Genomic DNA, 17,183 nt, shown 5'->3' on the forward strand with positions numbered 1-17,183 from the left:
AGAGCTTTAGCGGGGTCCGCTGGGAGTTGGTGAAGCAAGCCTGCCCTGAATGTAATTTTTTGCTGTCTATGGTTCTCATTCACAAACACGAACTCTCCCAGACTGGGGTAAAGCAAGAAACAAAGCTCAAGTGCATGTTGTGAATGAGTGTCTGCGTCTGGTTTTCTATCCCTATTCTTTCAGGTCTTTGTTTAACTCTACAAGGGCCCGTCTATCATTCTAAATGTCTTTTATCTCTATCTTGACTCCTGCGTGCTATTATGGACTCATCATGCTTTATTCTTCGAGGTTACTACGAAATACTCCAGCAGTGGCGCTGCAAGGTTCCTTGCAGAGTTTTTAGAGTAAACATTAGGAAGAATTCATTTTGCAAGCATCAGACCTTGAATCTGTACAGCGGCCATTAGAGAATTATCAGTTACCCAGGTTGATTAGATATACAATGGGAGTGGCGACTCGACTTAACCAACCTATTCCAAATCAACTATCTGTGGTGATAGGGAGATATGCTTGGTATTATGCTTGGTAGTGATGTCGTGATGAGACTCAATGAATTTGCTTCGATTATGCTACGCTATTCCCTTTTTTCAACCAAAGACAATATGGCCGAGCGGTCTAAGGCGATAGACTAGAAATCTATTCTCTTCGGAGGCGTCGGTTCAAATCCGACTGTTGTCGTTTTTTGCTTCCTTTTTCCCTGTCCTTCTACCCGACTGTCCCCACATGACTCGAGTAATTCTGGAGGCATGGTCTGTAGCATGGGTGAGCAGCGTTGGCCGAGGGTCAGCCGTGTCACAACGAGTTGGGAGTCCCTTTGACCACAATCCCACAAAAGCCCAACCAAATAAACAGATGCAGATGAAACCAACATATCCCTCACACACTTGATGAACCCCATCGCAAACATGTAGGGTCTCTAAACGTCCGCTAGCATGGATTATGGAGCGAGGGCGTGAGATCTATCAGCAGGCGCTCGACGGCCATCCTTCGGCGGACGACTTTGAAGACTGGTTTCACTTTTAATCCCCATGTGGGCGCAAAGTCAGTTTAGGAATAACTGACTCCAACCCTAACTCCTTCATGTGGTCATACCATGTCTGGCCATTTGTACAGTACCAATCGAGCAGATAAATAGAATCTTCTTGGTACATCTGTTCCAGATAAAGCACATCTTGCGTTCAGAGTCAATGAGCGTAATCAAATAGCTACACTATATGAAGTTCTGCATGTCTCGAGCAACTATTCACTATGTCTAGATTTCCCTGTTGATTGAAGTTGTCATGAGTACCTTTATCCTCTGCCCCCAAAAAGACAATCTCTCTAACCACTAACAAATGCTTCAAAGACCGAACGATAACAATCTAGCGGGAATTTCCTAACTGCCTTTGACGCGAAGAATAGCATCCCTTTGGCTGTTTTCTAGATAAAGAAATAACTAGAAAGGATAATGCTACAACTTTGGTAACCAGATTTTGCAACTCCGTTTATATAATTGCATCTCATCTCGTAGTCAAGTCACAACCCACAAACGCTCAGGCCTACGGTTTCACCGCCATGGATGAACAACTAAATAACCCTTTAATCCAACTGCCCAACGAACTGCACCTGCAGTATGCCTACTACCTGGACGCTCGGGCCCTCAGCCGACTGAGCCGGACCTGCAAGAAATTGAAGAACAAGTTCAGCGAGGAGCTGGAGCGAGCCCGCGAAGCGCATGAGTGGGCGATTGTAGCCGTCAACTACTGGGGAGGCGAGTGGGGATCACAAACGACCGCCGACATCGAGGCCAGGATGCGGCAAGATAACCAGGGGGCAGCAATCGCGGTGGAAGCTCATCCCAAAAGATGGAAGCGGTACCCTCGGCTGTACCACGTCATCAAAATGGGCCAAATCGACCTAGTGCAGAACTATCTGAGAGCCCGGGGCGATCCTAACCTCCGAATTAGGCTGGGTGCCATGCCGAGTATCAACAAACCCCTCCTGCATTGGGCGTTGTACACCGGGAACTGGGACGGACATACGACAATCGTCAGGCTCCTGCTCGAGTACGGCGCGGACCCCAACCTGGATGAAACGGATCGGAAGGAGGGGATTCGAGGTGCCGGGACTGCGCTGGATTGGGTTGGGAGAGAGCATCGGGGTCTCTACTTCAAAGGCCAGTACCCCCAGCCTGGTGACGCGGAACGAACCAGGCTGGCTCTGTCCTACGGTGCAAGGGCCTCACTTCATGAAACAATCTACAGTCTATATCAGATGGAAGATGGCTCGGCCCTGGTGCAGATGGCGGTCGTCAATGGAACGGATCTGATGCAGCTGGGCTTCGAATGGCACAAACTGGTCGGGACGCTGTTCTGGGAGGAGACCAGAAATCGGTTCACCGACGAGCAGGTACGTGAGCTCTTGACCCTCGAGCCCAAGCTAGTTACCTTGGTAACGGACGCGGCGAAGTCCGCCGTTCCGTATATCAGACGGCATAGACTAGCCCTTGCCGAGCGCCTGATTCGGGAACCGAGCCCTTCTTCCTGGCTGGCGAATCTGTTTGCGGACTTATAAGATTACATCTAGACCCATGTGCTTCACAAGTGGAGATTCATATCAAAAGAGCAAGAATGATTGTAAATTCTAGTCTGATATAGAACAAAAAGGCTCTATATCAATATTTCTTTTCCTCGAAAGAAGTGTCATTTTCCATTTTCACTGTACATCGTGGCATCACATCGACGCTGTTGTGTTCCAAAAAAAAAAAAAGAACAATCAGCATTATCTCTGACCCGTTCCCTGCGCATCCAACTCATAAACAGGTTCATTGCCCCCCGCCAGCTCGTGGCGTGTCATAGGCTGCTCGCTCTCCAGTTCGCTCGCCGCCGCTTCACCCGACACCTCGCTGACTGTATGCCCAGAGGTGGGGAGTTCTGCCTTCTCCCAACTACCTGTAGCAACCGGCAAGCTTTCCTCCGTCTGGGGCACAGCCCGATGCCGCCGTCGGAGGAAGATATACCCCAAGGCGAGGAGTAGAGCGAGACCGATCACTCCGCCCACCACTCCGCCGGCTATCGCTCCTGCGTGTGATTGTGAGCCTCCTCCGCTGCTGCTCGTCGGAGAGGGCGAAGCTGTTGCTGATGTAGTATTGGTTTGCGAGACGAACAGATTCTTCAATGCTGGACTGGCCCAACTGGACGGGTATGGCGAGGCCTTGATGTCCGCCGCGGTAGCGGAGGAGAGAGAGTATGTCATTAACCCGGGCTATCTTTCGATCAGCACAGACTGTGTCAGTTGGCTAACTGAGGCAACCTACGTCAAACGCCGACCGAACCACCTCCGACTGCGCATCGTAGATAAACGCGGGCATGGTGTAGCAACCGGCGTCTGAATCGTCAGCCCAGGCGAGACGGCCGCCGACCCCGAAGATCTGCCTTCCATAGGCCTGGCAGCTGAGCGTCATCCGGCCCTCACTGAGTCCGGCGGCGTTGTACCACTTAAAGGATGGGATGGAGAGGTAGTCCACGTCGGTGACCACGTCCTGGGAGTGATAGTCGGCGCCGCCGAGCACATAGATCTGGTACGAGGCGGAGGCCGGATCGTGCTGGACGGTGGCGCAGAACTGCGTGCGCGAGGCCACGCTGCCGCTCGTCGACTGGTTGTACCAGCTGCCGGAGGCGATGTCGTAGACCTGGACATAGTTCCAGCTATTCTGCAGGGAGCCCGTCAGCTGGGCTCGTGTCCATGTTCAGTGACGCTTGCTCTCACCACAGCCATAGTCGCATTGGTGCCGTTGATCATCGAGGGCGTCTCCCCGCCCAGAAACACCAGCAGCCCCTTCTCTCCGACGGGGATATACACCAACGCCCCGTCCTGGACAGGCGTGACGGGGGCCTCGAACTCCGCGATCTCGCCGGTCGTCGTGTTGAACTCCACCAGTCTGGTCGCATATACCCGCCGACTATCGGTGATGGCGGTTGTTGTCGAGGAGTCCTGATACCCACCGAGCCAGTACGCGCTCTGCAGCTCAGGCACATCGACATCCACTGTGATGCATCATCAGCACCAGCCCCCCTCACCATTACATCCAACCCCCCTCCCCGATAAGAGAAAAAGGCCACTCACCTCCACCATCATACCGCACAGGCACCGCACTCGTCTCCTGCACCTTCCACTTCCCCTCCTGGACCCCATACTTCCACACCTTCTCATCCAAACTAATATTACTTGCCCGGCGCCCGCCATACAGGAACAAGGAACTATTGTCCCGACTAGACCACAGCGCCTGATCCTTGAGCACAGGGATCTGCGCGTCCACCAAACTCATCTTGTAGTTTGCGCCATCGTTCAGCGAGAACGACTCGCTCAGATCCAGCTGCAGCATGTAGTTATCTGTTGTCTTCCATCAACATCCGAATGATCTCCTTGGGGGGTTCGGGAGGGTGGGCGCACGGGAACTGTTCCCGTCGTCGGGGATGAGGCCGCCATCTAGGTCGACCATGTAGAGGACGTCGTTGGCGATGTTTACTGCAGATCACTTGTTTTAGTTGATGAACATGGATGAGAAGGAGGGAGGAGCGTACCGCCGAATTGATAGCTCCGACAGAATCCACCGGATAGGTCTGTCAGTACGGAGCCGCGTTTGCTCAGGGTGGTGTTTGCTGTCTGCGTCGAGGTGACTGTCGCGAGGAGCGCGAGGAGTGAGAGAAGGTGCGATGCTGTCATGTTTGGATATGTTGCGCGGGTGAGGAGCCCGGTTCTGCTGCTGCTGCTGCTGCTGTGGTTTCACAGCAAGAGTAAAGCAGGTGGTAAAAGAGGGGAAGGTTACAACAATAGGGGAAGAAAGGTGCAGGGCTGAGCTGAGAGGCAAGGTCATCGGTGGCAGCGCAGGGCGGCGCAGGGTGCTTTGCTCTTAGCTGCAAGTCCGTTTCAGGGTCGGCGCTTAGACTCTGCGGCGGTTGGATGTGGTGGCTTGTACATTCGGTATAGTGCGGCGCTTGGAAATGGTGTGAATGCCATTGTGATCAATTCAAGAAAGCATGCTAGCAAGTAGGGGGGTATAAGCCATCGAGCTGCTTTAAACTGCTTTCAGAGGGCGGGCGTCGCACGTAGATTGAGAAGGCCAAGACGATCAGGGCAGGATCCGAGCATGTTACCAGATCGGGGGGAGTGGGTGCGCATCGCCCGAACCAGGGCTGTGCCTATTGGGTGCGATAAAATTAAGAGGGACAGGCTAGATCTCTTTCTCGGAAGAGATGAACATAATACTTCAGAGATTTGAGGCAGACCTGTGGGGGCCAAAAGAGGATCCGAGTCTCACAGACAGCCGTTGAACAGGTGCTCCATTCGCACCTAAGAGGGATGCATAAATAGCTGGCATGAACCAAGAGGGGTTTATGTGACAGGGACGGTCAGCGATAAGATAGCAAGGGTGGCAAAAGACCAAGGCAAAAGCAAAAAGCAATGACCAGACTGGGGCTCGATCCCAGGACCTTATCGGTGTTAACGATACGTGATAACCAACTACACCATCCGGCCAATTGATATTACTTGCCCCCTATTGATACATCATTCGCTTAATGTAATTTGTAGACGTAACATGACAGTCGAACTTGTTCCAAGTCAATAGCTATGTCTATAATGTGACGAGAACTCCCAAGGTAAAAAAAAATTGAAATTCCTACTTGTATATCCCGAGTCTCACTGACCACCAACAAACGAGTGAAGCGATATGATTTCCGTCTAGAGTCCAACCTTCAACCAAATCAACCTGAAGAATGCATCATACTGAAACCATCTAGACAAAGACGTCAACCGACCGTCAACCGTGGATATCCACACTATGCCCCTGCAATCAGACCACCACCCACCAAGTACTGGGTGATTACATTAACTAATACAATTGGAAGAGACGAAAGTTACACCATCCCAGCATTGTTCACGCTGGATCTGTCGACCAGTGCAAGAGTGACGGGCTGTCAACGTCATCACTCACAACTTATACTCCGCTCTTATCGCTCTCCGCCCACCTCACATAAACATCAACTCGGGAACACTCTTCTCAACTCGACAAAGGTCACTACTACCTTAATATCGCAACGAACTGAAGCAAGATGGCTCTCATTATTCAAGGCGCAACATTCCTCCATCAGTACCTGGGCGCATTTCTGCACTCCGCGCCGCAGAAGTCGCCGAATGCCCTCAGGCTCGGCGTGCTATCCTCCGCCCAGATCAACGCCGCAGCTGGTACGCCTCACCCCCAGGAGCCAACAAGTTTATAACCTATTCTAATCAACACAGTCATCCGTCCCGTTGAAACCCACCCCGACGTGATCCTCTACAGCATCGCCTCGCGCGACGCCGCGACAGCCGCCCACGCCGCCAAGCAGTACCATTTCACCCGGTCGCACGACTCGTATCAGGCGCTGCTGGACGACCCGGCCGTCGACATCGTCTACATCTCGACCCCGAACGGGCTGCACTACGAATGGGCGGCCAAGGCAATCCAGGCGGGGAAGCACGTTCTCTGCGAGAAGCCTTTCACCTCAAACGCGGAGGAGGCCCGCGCGCTGATCGACCAGGCCAAGGAGAAGGGGGTGACGATTGAGGAAGCGGTGCGTTCGCTCTTGAAGACTTCGCATGTAGCATTTCTATGAATGCAGTATATACTGATTTACACGCAGTTCCACTGGCAATTCCACCCCGCGGCGCACGCCTTCCGCCACATCCTCGAGTCCGGCGAGCACGGCCGCATCATCCGCACCGAGGCCATCATGACCGCCAGTCCCGGGGTGCCCAAGGGGGATATCCGGTGGCAGTATGATCTTGCGGGTATGTACTCTCTGTCCTCTTCGTTTTCCCCTTCATCTTTTTTTGGGTTAACTGCATCCTGACACAAGCGCAGGCGGATCCGCAATGGACATGACGTACGCCCTCTCGTTCACGCGCTACGCGCTACGCAGCCAACTGCCCAAGACGATCCACTCGGTGACGGCGCGACGCTCGGCCGCGGACCCGCGCGTCGACGAGGCGATGTACGCCTACCTGACCTTCGAGGACGCGCAGGGCCACGAAGTGCACAGCCGGATCTACACGGACATGGCGCGGGCGTGGGCGGTGGGGGGCCTGGTGCCGCGGTTCTGGGAGCTGCCGTCGATCGAGGTGGAGACGGAGAAGGCGATCATCTTCTTCTACAACGCGATGATGCCGCACCTGTACCACTACATCGCCATCACGGACAAGACGACGGGCAAGACCAAGTCCCACCGGCAGTATCACGGGGGTCCGCTGTGGGGCAACGTGACGACCAGCGACGGGGCGCGCGGCGGCCAGTCGGCGTGGAGTACGTATCGGTGGCAGCTGGAGGCGTTTGTCGATGCGGTGCGCGGCAGGACGCCCGCGTATTGGATCCCCGGCGAGGAGAGTATCTGGCAGATGGAGTGCATTGATCGGTTGTATCGCGCGGCGGGGCTGCCGGTGCGGGGGGAGCAGGCGGATGAGAAGGAGTAGTGTGCAGTCACTGCATTGGTGGTGGGATATAATTTGTCTTGAATTCGTGATTCAATGAGTACCTAGTAGTTAATGCTGTGTTAGTGTTGAGTAATGTACTGTATGTCCGCTACTTCCGAGAACAATGACGTTGGGTTGATTTCACAGGCCCCACCAGATCTATACCCTAACTGAAAGCTATAAACAAGCAACCACCACCACTTGACTCATACTTGACCCTAATAATCCCAAGATAACCCCCAAACCCCTCCCTACACCCCTCTCACCACTGTGAACCTATAAACACTACAGAATGATCCCCCAAACAGCCCCCCGCAGCACCCTCGACCCGGAGGTGCAAGCCTTCCTCAGCCAAAACCCGACCCTCCGGCTCTCGGGCCGCGACATCTTCCAAGAACGACGCCACCACGTCCAGACCTTCAGTCTACGCAACATCCCCACATCAAAACAGCCCTCAATCCTGCACGTCGAACACGCCGCCATCCCCGCCGGGCCGCACGGCACCATCCCACTGCGCATCCTGTACCCGTCCTGCCCGGCCTCGACCCCGCACCGCCAAACCGAACCCTCCAGCCCGACCCCGCACAGCCTGACCCCAGCCCTCATCTACTTCCACGGGGGCGGATACACCGTCGGCAGCGGCGATGACTTCGAACCAGGCTGCCGCCTCCTCGCCGAAGCAGCCGGCATCCAGATCTACCTGGTCGAGTACCGGCTGGCACCGGAGTGGAGGTACCCGACGCAGCTGGACGAGTATGACGCGGTGATCGACTGGCTGCGGGGCGAGGGCGGGCAGGCGCGGCACGTCGACCCGGACCGGATCTTCGGGGCCGGGGACAGTGCCGGCGGGAACATGACGGCGGCGGTTTCGCTGCGCCGTGCGGACAGAAAACAAAAGGGGTTGGATGGGCTGGTGCTGCTGTATCCCGAGGCAAGGTTGCCGTTCGATACGCCCGCGGCGGTAGAGAATAATGATGGTGGCGGGTTGTATTTGGATTGTATGTACTTCCCTATAGTGTATGGGCTAGTTGGGCTTATGGGTGCTAACGCTAACATGGGCACTGCCCTGCAGGTAATGGGATCTTCAACTTCGCGGCCAACTATATCCCCGATGGGGTGGCGCCGTCGAGCCGGTATATCTCCCCGGGGATGCAACCCCCCGAGCAGCTGCAGGGGCTGCCGCCGGCCAGGGTGTATACGTGTGGCTTCGATCCGCTGCGGGATGTCGGGGTGGAGTTCGCGAGCAAGCTCCAGGCCGCGGGCAATGCGGTCGTGTGGCGGCATTATGCGGAGCTGTGTCATGGGTTTCTGCAGATGGCGCCGTGGAGTGAGGCGGCCACGCGGGCGTTGAAGGAGGTGGCGCGCGATGTGCGGGCGTCGGCGGAGGGGCGGAGCAGTAGGCATGGGAATGGGCAAAGCTAAGGATAGACGGATATAATTGCATAGACATGGAACTGCTCGGCTGGTTCTTGGTATCAAATTCGCCAAATAGTATCAATTAATTGTAGAAGATTACGCCTTCTCCCCCGACCTTCCCAAACTCATGCCCACCTCCACATCGGTGGCGATGGCATTCTTGCTTGCCCGCAGCAGATCCTCGTCGAAGACGATCCGCTCCCGCTGGAAGGCGACGATGATCGACGACCCCCCGAACTGGAAATGGCCCAACTCCTCGCCTTTCTCGATCCGGGCCCCAGGCTGCTGGAACCGCTCGTGGAACCTACCGACTCACATCAGCATCTCTCCACCTCTATAGTCAAACCACAGGGGAAACAAACCTCACCGTCCCGACCTGCGCAGCCCCAATCGCCACAAACAACACCTCCCCGAACTCCTCACTATCCACCACAACATAATCCCTCGCATTGCGCGTCAGAATATCCACCCCACTCCGCAACGCAATCGGATCCACCTCGTAATAATCCCCAGGCATACTCCTATACATTTTGACCACTCCACGCACCGGACAATGAAACCGGTGATAATCCTGCGGCGAGAGACGGAAGCTCGCGACCGCGCTGCCGTCGAACTGCGCCCCGAGCCGCCGGTCCATCACCAGGTTGGTGATCGAGAAATCACACCCTTTGATCCAGACCTTCTGGCTCTCTGCGACAGACTCGTAGGCCACGACGCGGCTGTCAGCCACAACAACTGCCGTGCCGGGGTTGTCGGGCTCGAAGATCGGTCGCGAGCCGGGCCGGTGCGCGCGGACGAAGAAGTCCTCGAAGTTGCGGTAGGCGGAGATATCGGAGGGGTCGAATTGGGTCATGTCGATGTGGTAGAAGGCGATGAAGGCAGCGATGCGGTTGCGCGAGGTCAGGGTGGCTTCTTCTTGGCCTGTCCACCATTAGCATGAGGGTTTACGGGAAGGAAAGGGAAGGAAATACCCTCTTTGATCGCTTCGCGGTGCATGTATAGGCGCATCAGGTGAGTGGTGTCCAGCCATTCGGTGAGAGGGTTAAACAGCAGGAGGAGTTTGAGTTTCTTCCAGAGGGGTTGTTGTTCGCGCATGAGCTGGCCGGTCTGGGTTTGTTAGCTTTGTTTGAGGCAATAGTGAAGGAAGTTGACCTTGCGGTTGATAGTGAGCCATCCTACTTGGCGGTTTTGGATCTGAGAGGTTAGTCTGGTCAGATACGGGGGGTGGGAGGACTGTACTGAACGTACCATTTTGACCCGGGCCAGCAGGTCATCTGCTATCTTGTGGAGGACGTCGAGAAAGCCCATGTTGCTGTTGTGGTAGCAGTCGGTTGTGGTTGTCGTGGAGAAGAGGTGGTGTTGTGGATGAAGAGATGATGGAAGGAGATCTCCGCGTGTGGGAATGATGTAAGGATGATGGGACGGGGGGTGTTACTTTAAACGGCAATTCAATGTATTTGCAGTACTAAATATGCTATTCACTGCTATTACTCAGAGAAATGACCCTCAATGCACCAAAATCCAGACTAAGTACTAGTAGACACGCCCGCCTCCAAGACCACAAACTCGTCCCTCTCCGAATCCAACCTCACCCTCGCCCCAAACGGCAACGTGACAAACGGGCTGGTATGGCCAACATCCACATTCATCAACACCGGCAGCTCATCCTTTCTGCCCACCACCACGTCCAACACCTCCACAATCACCGCTGCCAATTCCTCCTGCATGCGCTCATCATACTTATACCCCCGTCCGACCACCAACCCACTAACCTCCCCCAGCACTCCGGACAACGCCAAATCCACCAAGTTCCCCCTGAACCTGGCCACCGAATACGGCCGCTCAATCGTCTCGAACCCCATCGCCGACTCCAGCAGCAGAACATGGCCCTTCCACGAAACCGGCGCAAACACCGTCCCCTGCAGCCGCTCGACGATATGCACCGTCCCGCCGTACAGCTTCCCCTCGGCACGACCGCGTCTCACCCAGCGCCACGGCGGCGCGGGCACCGTCACCCGGGGCTCGACCGAGGCATCCCGCCCGAATTGGAAATCGTTATGCTCCACGGCGCAGCGCGGCGATCGCGGCACCGGCCCCACTGCCCCACCTGGCCCCTGGCTGCCTGTCAGCACATGCAGCAGATGCTCCACCGTGAAGGCCAGCGGATGCACGTCGGCGAAGTCGGTGAGCACGCTAGGCCCGTAGAAGGTGCGCAGCCCCGCGCGCGACTCGAGCGCATAATGCAGGAAGGTGGTGTCGCTGTAGCCGACGAAGATCTTGGGGTTCGCGCGGATGAGCTCATAATCCAGGTGCGGGAGCAGCTCGTTGGCGTGCTGCCCGCCGATCGTGCAGATGATCGCCTGGATGGTCGGGTCCCCGAAGGCCGTGTGTAGCTCTGCGGTGCGGATGCGGATCGAGTCGGCGATAGTGTTTGGTTCCGGGTAGGGAGTGTAGATGATGCGCACGCGGAAGCCTAGGGATTCCAGGAAGAGGCGGCCGCGGTGGAGCGGGGTGGGGAGGATGCTGTTTAGGCGGGCCGATGGAGAGACCAGCGCGATGGTGTCGCCGGGGCGGAGGGCGGGGGGGAGAATGGTGGGCTGGGTTAGGGCTGCGGTGATGGCCATGGTGGTGCGGTGTGGGGGTTATTGTTGAGCGTTGGTATACAGTATAGATTAAGGTTGGGTGGGTGGGTATTTCAGATGTAATCAAGATCAAGTCAAAGATAGAATTGATAGATGAGGGCTTAATAGTACCTGAGTGCTTTGCATCATTTTTATCATGGCAACTGATTCTGTTATATACTCCGAATCCCTCGTTTAGATCAAACAGCATCGTGAGATTGGGATGTTTGCAAAGCATCCATCGAGAATGCGGGGATGCCCTGATTGGCCGATGCGGGGTGTTTGCACTGGTGGTGCTGTTTGTTGCTGTTTGGCTCATTTGACATTTGCTGTCGTCATAGATTTGGTCTGTTTGCATGTTTGCATAGCTGCAGCTCTACGGACGACCAGACAGTCAGGTTCTGCAGGTATTATCATAAGATGCGCAGGAGAATCGTCACATTAGGTACGGATATATCTATCATCTCAAACAGCCACCTTGTCTATCTCTACTATCTCTATCAGCTGCTCAAAAACAGTAAATCTGCACAATAGTCAGCACTGGTTCTCACAGGATGCGGGTGCACTCACGATACTGACTCCCCGATGCCCACGCATCGACCTCCTCTAACCCGGCCCCCCCAAAGAGCGCCATCCGATCATCGCCATCGTACTTGTGGCTTTGCACCGCTCGGATGCGCGTCCCCGCGGGGAGTTTCTCGTTGATCAGACCCACCTCCTTCGTAGAAACATAGAACTGATCGTGGCTGCCGTTCTCCACGTTCCACTGCCCTTCCACATCCCAGCGATCGAGCGCAAACGCCTCGTGCTCGAGGATCTCATTCGCCCGCTCCAGCCCATGCTTGATGAACCGACGATTCACTCCCTCGGGATCATTGTACGCCGCCAGCACCCGTGCCGGCTCTTTACATCCGTCCAGCCCGATCAAAAACGACGGGCTGCTTCCCGTGCCAGCATCTGCGTGCACGAAACTGGCCAGAAACCCGGCGGCGTCCGCCCGGGGAAAACTCCCCAGCGTCGAGCCCAGAGACAGGATGGTCTTCGGCCGGGAGCGGAGGTCCGATCGCTGCAGCCACTCGCGGCCGTCGTCGTAGGTCCCCAGCAGCCCGAAACACCGCACGTGCCGGAAGATGCCCGGCGGAACCATGCTCAGGGTGCGCTGCAGCTCGGCGAGGGAGACGTCCAGGGCGAAGTAGTCGACCTCGCGGCCTAGCTCGTCGAGTGCGTCGAGGAGGATCTTCACCTTGCGGAGGTTGCTTGCTCGGTCAGTGTCGTGCTTCTCCCGACGACCCAGAGTGGGGTAACTCGCAACTCACCCACTACCCAATTCAACTAGCATGCTTCCGGACGGGATATGCTCCGCGATCTGGTATCTGTGCTTCTCCAGCAGCCCGATCTCCTCATTGGTCAGATAATAGGCCGGGGAGAAGGTCACGTCCTCGAACAGGCGCAGCCCCTGTTCGTCCCAGAGGAGCAAGTCGGGCATGGCGGCCTGTCCATGGCACGTGGCGTGCACGGAGTCCCGTAGCGACTGTCGGAGCTGGGTCTCGCTCATGTCCGTCCGGATGTCGATGATGTTGCTGGTGGCCAAGGGGCCGAAGGTGGGGGTAGGGCGCTGCGGCCGGCTCGTCAGCTGGGGGGTGACGATATTCTCGAACATAGTGGGTGCAATTGAGTAATTCTTGTCTTACAGTGAATATCCATCCAGGCTACATCACGGGATAATATATTTTGTCGGGCTGGAGGTCAAGCATGACGTGAACATGTGGTGGTGCTACTAGCCAAGGTTGTAGGCTGATCTCATTGTGACCGGGCCACGCTGATCGCCTCGGCTATCGCTACCGGCGATGATCATTGGTTCGCGGGGGTAGGATCTAGATCCATGATTCATTCATGTTGCAGTGCGTTGAACCTTGGCTGCTACCGTAGGTTTGTATTGTATATTATCCCACCTATCTAATCGCATCCGGAGGTCCTGTGAAATGCACTTATGCTATGCCTGCACGCAATGCAATGCTGTCTATATGCACACCCCGCCCACCTCACCACCTCACCACCTCACCACCTCACCACCTCACCACCTCACACATTACCCATCACACATCACCTCAATTAACCCTTGGTCGCTGGAGGCTCAGGTCATGATTGCCCAACCTTCGGCCCTTCCAGAAAAACCGTCACGCAGGTCGCATTATCACTGCCCGGCAGCGCCGTCGTCCCCTCGGTGATATTTTGCGCCGCCCGCGTCGCGTCGAACCCGGACTGCCGCAGCTCGACGATGCGGTTGAGGATGGTCGCGTCATCCAACACATTGGTCACGCCATCGGACAGTAGCGCCAGCACATAGCGACGATCGTCGCGGAGGTTGACACGGTTGAGGGCGGGCTCGCTGGAGATGAAGTCGCCGCGCTGCGGGGGGGTGTCGTTGACGCCGGGAATCTCTCCTTCGGAACTGCGGCTGCCGCTCTTGGCTCGCTGGGTCATGTTGTTGAGGGGGTTTTTGTAGCGCAGGTCGCCCAGGGCACGGGACATGTTCAGCGCTCCTGGTGAGGTCAGCTCAGGTCTCGTTCCGATCGCCTAGTCCTAGTTCAAGGAAAGTAACTGGGAAAAGGGAAGGCCTACCGATTCGCGCCGTCCCGCTCTCCGTGTTAACCGTCCCGCCCGCCAACTCAACCCGATGCTTCTCCCCGTCGCTCTCGGGCTTATGCGTCGTCGATAATCTCGTCTGCTCTCATCAGCACCATCCCATATCCCAGGTACCGGGTAAGAACATACCACCTCCATCCCCATCCCACACCCAGCAGCACCCCCCTCCTCCCCCAACAACACATCCGAATCCCCCACATTCCCGACGACCAACACGCCCCGCGTGAGATTCACGACCGCGAGCGCCATCGTCGTCCCCGCCAGCGCATGCTTATCCTCCCCCTCCCAGAACTCATGCAGCAGCTGCTCCTCCTCGCGCCGGATAGCCTCGACGATCGCCTTCTCGTACTCGCCCGTCTGGAGATCGGGACTGTGTCGCAGGAAGACGGGGAGGTTGTCGCGGGCGTGTTTGGCGACTTTGCTTGATCCGCTGGTCGGTCACCTGTTAGTTGTGGGGAATCGATGTAGGAACAGGGTGAGAGCGTACTGGCCATCGTAGACCGCGAAGAGCGCGAGCTGGTCGTTTTTACTTTCGAAGGCTTCGGGGCGGAGGATTGTGTATTGGTCTTGTTGGGTGGGGCGGGAGCCTTGGGACTTTTGGGGGGGGATTAGTTTGGTGGGAGAGGGGAATTGGGGTTGATTTGTGCTCGTAGGGATTAGGGGGGGACGCACACTGCTGCCGCCTGCATCTTTTAGTGTAAGGGATCTGGGGAAGTCCAAGCTATCTGCCATTCTTTCGTTCGTGTTGGGTGACAATGGGTGGAAGGTTGGTTGGTGGACGGTGTTGCGAGTGTGATGAGGTTGTGGTCGAGGCGGAAGTCTAATTTATTCTAATTCTATAATCGGTGCGATTGTTATTCCTCTTTTATTTGTGTATTTGAATCTTGGGGGAACAAACAAAGGAGCGGATCATCAAGACGCAAGGTGAATGACATACACATAGCATGGAGACCGGATCTTGGATGGGGAGATCTCCGATGGCGTGGTTAGGGAGAAAGCTTAGGGTGGTGCCGTCATCGCGCCGTCAGCGCCTACGGGACTGCAGAGTCCACTGCAGACACCCCCACAACCCTAATCGGGGCCGAGCGTGGGTCTCGCTCCAGGTCTGTGACCCACGCAGTGGCCATGCTGAATGAAGTAGCCGTGCAGATTCCTGGCTTATCTGTCATACAATAATTCTAGTCGCTATCTCAAAGATACATTGTAGATACCAATCAATTGCAAAGTATCATATCTGTATTGTATCGTACAGTACATCAACCCTAGACCCCTGAACCCCGCGCAAACCCCCCATCGATCCACATCTACAGCCTACAATCACAATCAAAAACCGTCATCCAACCCCCCTTCCCTCCCCATGTGTACAGAACAAACCGAAAGGAAAAAAGTTACTGCCGATCCTCCGCCCCAAGAGGCCTCTCCCCCGCCTTCTCGACATTCCGCCGCTTAGTCGCCTCCGACTCCCCGGGGTGATTCTTGATCTGCGCGTCCGCGGAGGTCTGCTCCTCGCCCTCGTGCGCCTCGCTCGTCGGCCCAAACTGCGACGAGATGGGCGACTGCACCGACGCCGTGTCGGGGGTGTCGGCGTGACGCGCCTCCTTGCCGCGGGCGACGTTGATGGATTGCGATTCCGGGCTGCTGGATTGCGGGTTGGCGACGTTGGAGGTTTGGCCGGGGGAGGCCTTGCTTGCTAGTCTTCTGACTGCTGAGGCGGCGGCTGGGGTTGGGGCTGTGCATGGTCCTGTTTGCGTTAGCGTTGGGTGGTGGTATAGGGGTTGGAACCGGTGGGTAGGGCTTACGCTGGACGAGGCGGGTGTGGGTGAGGGCGAGGCGGCGGAGGTTGTAGGTTGGAAGGGACATTTTGCTGCGTTGTTATATATGTGTAGTGGTGTGTAGTGTAGTGGTGTAGTGAGGCGGAGTTGAGTCAGTGAAGCTTGGTGGGTGTGAGTGTGAGAGCTGGGTGGGATAGAGCTGGGTAGCTGGATATATAGTAGGGTTAGGGGATGTTGACATGAGGATGACTTCATGGGGTACTGCGGATTAGGCTAGGTTGGGGGCATATGATTCGCTCATTGGGTTTTATTACAGAGCCCAGTGACTGCATAATTTTCCAAGTTGACTCTAGCTTGGGTTCATGAGGGAGCATGTCGATTCAGGTGTGGATTCGAGTTGTTGTCGATGAAATCGACCTAAGACTTGAGGTGGTGATGGGGTGCCGCCTCCCTTCTTGTCCGGGCTTGACAAATCATAGTGGTAACTTCCACAAGTGCTTCTGGCATCTGTTGTATGGACTCGATCTTACATTCAAGTGGGATTTGATACTGACGATTGGCTCTTCAAGCTCTGTCTGATGCAATAATGGATTTGTGCTGTCTCTTCCGCAACATTGTCGGTGTCGGCCGTATGAAGAATATATACCGCAAGCAAGCTCCCACGATCCCCAGCACAAACCCGACCAACAACCCCAGAACAGCCACACAGAAGGTCAAGCAATACTCAAAGCCCACAAAAGACATCAAATACTATTACCAAGCCCCTAAACTCCCTTCAAGGACTGACCAAGTCCACCAGACGTTGGCAAATCTTGCAACCTGGTTTAGCTTGTTTTAAGCGTCATATAATCAAAAACCTTGCCAGTAACACATCAAGGCAAGATGGCCGAGTTGGTCTAAGGCGTCAGGTTAAGGTTACCTTAGCATTCAGCTTTCACGAGCTTCCTGATCATCGTTTGATGGCGTGGGTTCGAATCCCACTCTTGTCATATCTTTTTGCCTCCAAGCCGTTGTTTGGCTTGGCTTGGCGTGGCGTGGCTTTTCCCAGAGTCGCTCATAGGGTTTAATTTTTATTACTCTTCTTAATATGTGGTCTTTTGATGTCGGTTACATTCCTTGCATGTCCAGCTGTATCTTAACGATTCTCCTCTACGGGCGCACTTGGTATACCGTACTTTGCCGGCGTAGGGCATCCAGTAGCCTGCTTATCTTCATCTAAAGTACCCGTTCCGTTGCCTTT

At 55.6% G+C, this 17,183-nt stretch overlaps 9 protein-coding genes and 3 non-coding genes across 12 annotated transcripts; 5 read left to right on the forward strand and 7 right to left on the reverse strand.

The window, feature by feature from the left end:
• Nucleotides 1-596: 596 nt before the first annotated feature.
• ASPACDRAFT_t182 lies at nt 597-678 on the forward strand. The gene has a single exon. It is a non-coding gene; the product is annotated as a tRNA-Ser (tRNA).
• Nucleotides 679-1,554: 876 nt separating this feature from the next.
• On the forward strand, nt 1,555-2,553 carry ASPACDRAFT_44247 (uncharacterized protein; the record flags this gene model as incomplete). Its single annotated transcript, XM_020201392.1, has 1 exon — nt 1,555-2,553. One exon carries the CDS (start codon nt 1,555-1,557, stop codon nt 2,551-2,553), a length of 999 nt encoding a protein of 332 aa, XP_020054956.1.
• Nucleotides 2,554-2,688: 135 nt separating this feature from the next.
• Nucleotides 2,689-4,358, reverse strand: ASPACDRAFT_79475 (uncharacterized protein). Its single transcript, XM_020205416.1, has 4 exons — nt 4,105-4,358; nt 3,748-4,025; nt 3,296-3,691; nt 2,689-3,243 (listed from the first exon to the last, which is right to left on the reverse strand). The coding sequence occupies exons 1-4, from the start codon at nt 4,304-4,306 to the stop codon at nt 2,761-2,763; spliced, it is 1,359 nt and encodes a 452-aa protein (XP_020054957.1). The 5' UTR covers nt 4,307-4,358; the 3' UTR covers nt 2,689-2,760.
• Nucleotides 4,359-5,443: 1,085 nt separating this feature from the next.
• On the reverse strand, nt 5,444-5,517 carry ASPACDRAFT_t196. Its single transcript has one exon. It is a non-coding gene; the product is annotated as a tRNA-Val (tRNA).
• A 575-nt stretch (nt 5,518-6,092) lies between these two features.
• On the forward strand, nt 6,093-7,488 carry ASPACDRAFT_52880 (Gfo/Idh/MocA family protein; the record flags this gene model as incomplete). Its single annotated transcript, XM_020202665.1, has 4 exons — nt 6,093-6,225; nt 6,280-6,593; nt 6,663-6,810; nt 6,884-7,488. The coding sequence occupies 4 exons, from the start codon at nt 6,093-6,095 to the stop codon at nt 7,486-7,488; spliced, it is 1,200 nt and encodes a 399-aa protein (XP_020054958.1).
• Nucleotides 7,489-7,780: 292 nt separating this feature from the next.
• ASPACDRAFT_44250 (alpha/beta hydrolase) lies at nt 7,781-8,910 on the forward strand (the record flags this gene model as incomplete). Its single annotated transcript, XM_020201393.1, has 2 exons — nt 7,781-8,486; nt 8,561-8,910. The coding sequence occupies 2 exons, from the start codon at nt 7,781-7,783 to the stop codon at nt 8,908-8,910; spliced, it is 1,056 nt and encodes a 351-aa protein (XP_020054959.1).
• Nucleotides 8,911-9,000: 90 nt separating this feature from the next.
• ASPACDRAFT_1857138 (putative phosphatidylserine decarboxylase) lies at nt 9,001-10,212 on the reverse strand (the record flags this gene model as incomplete). The annotated part of the gene is made up of 5 exons (XM_020197526.1): nt 9,001-9,208; nt 9,267-9,825; nt 9,876-10,011; nt 10,057-10,098; nt 10,153-10,212. The coding sequence occupies 5 exons, from the start codon at nt 10,210-10,212 to the stop codon at nt 9,001-9,003; spliced, it is 1,005 nt and encodes a 334-aa protein (XP_020054960.1).
• Nucleotides 10,213-10,345: 133 nt separating this feature from the next.
• Nucleotides 10,346-11,528, reverse strand: ASPACDRAFT_1857139 (S66 peptidase family protein; the record flags this gene model as incomplete). Its single annotated transcript, XM_020197527.1, has 1 exon — nt 10,346-11,528. The coding sequence occupies one exon, from the start codon at nt 11,526-11,528 to the stop codon at nt 10,431-10,433; it is 1,098 nt and encodes a 365-aa protein (XP_020054961.1). The 3' UTR covers nt 10,346-10,430.
• A 410-nt stretch (nt 11,529-11,938) lies between these two features.
• Nucleotides 11,939-13,185, reverse strand: ASPACDRAFT_52881 (class I SAM-dependent methyltransferase; the record flags this gene model as incomplete). The annotated part of the gene is made up of 3 exons (XM_020202666.1): nt 11,939-11,982; nt 12,096-12,781; nt 12,842-13,185. 3 exons carry the CDS (start codon nt 13,183-13,185, stop codon nt 11,939-11,941), a joined length of 1,074 nt encoding a protein of 357 aa, XP_020054962.1.
• A 259-nt stretch (nt 13,186-13,444) lies between these two features.
• On the reverse strand, nt 13,445-14,865 carry ASPACDRAFT_79478 (PP2C family serine/threonine-protein phosphatase). Its single transcript, XM_020205417.1, has 5 exons — nt 14,844-14,865; nt 14,659-14,765; nt 14,301-14,602; nt 14,148-14,250; nt 13,445-14,068 (listed from the first exon to the last, which is right to left on the reverse strand). Exons 1-5 carry the CDS (start codon nt 14,858-14,860, stop codon nt 13,665-13,667), a joined length of 933 nt encoding a protein of 310 aa, XP_020054963.1. The 5' UTR covers nt 14,861-14,865; the 3' UTR covers nt 13,445-13,664.
• A 540-nt stretch (nt 14,866-15,405) lies between these two features.
• ASPACDRAFT_1857142 (uncharacterized protein) lies at nt 15,406-16,145 on the reverse strand. Its single transcript, XM_020197528.1, has 2 exons — nt 15,971-16,145; nt 15,406-15,912 (listed from the first exon to the last, which is right to left on the reverse strand). The coding sequence occupies exons 1-2, from the start codon at nt 16,029-16,031 to the stop codon at nt 15,560-15,562; spliced, it is 414 nt and encodes a 137-aa protein (XP_020054964.1). The 5' UTR covers nt 16,032-16,145; the 3' UTR covers nt 15,406-15,559.
• A 674-nt stretch (nt 16,146-16,819) lies between these two features.
• ASPACDRAFT_t183 lies at nt 16,820-16,932 on the forward strand. Its single transcript has one exon. It is a non-coding gene; the product is annotated as a tRNA-Leu (tRNA).
• The last annotated feature ends 251 nt before the right edge of the window (nt 16,933-17,183 follow it).

This window comes from Aspergillus aculeatus (assembly GCF_001890905.1).
Source record: "Aspergillus aculeatus ATCC 16872 unplaced genomic scaffold ASPACscaffold_10, whole genome shotgun sequence".
NCBI classification, from domain to species: Eukaryota; Fungi; Ascomycota; class Eurotiomycetes; order Eurotiales; family Aspergillaceae; genus Aspergillus; species Aspergillus aculeatus.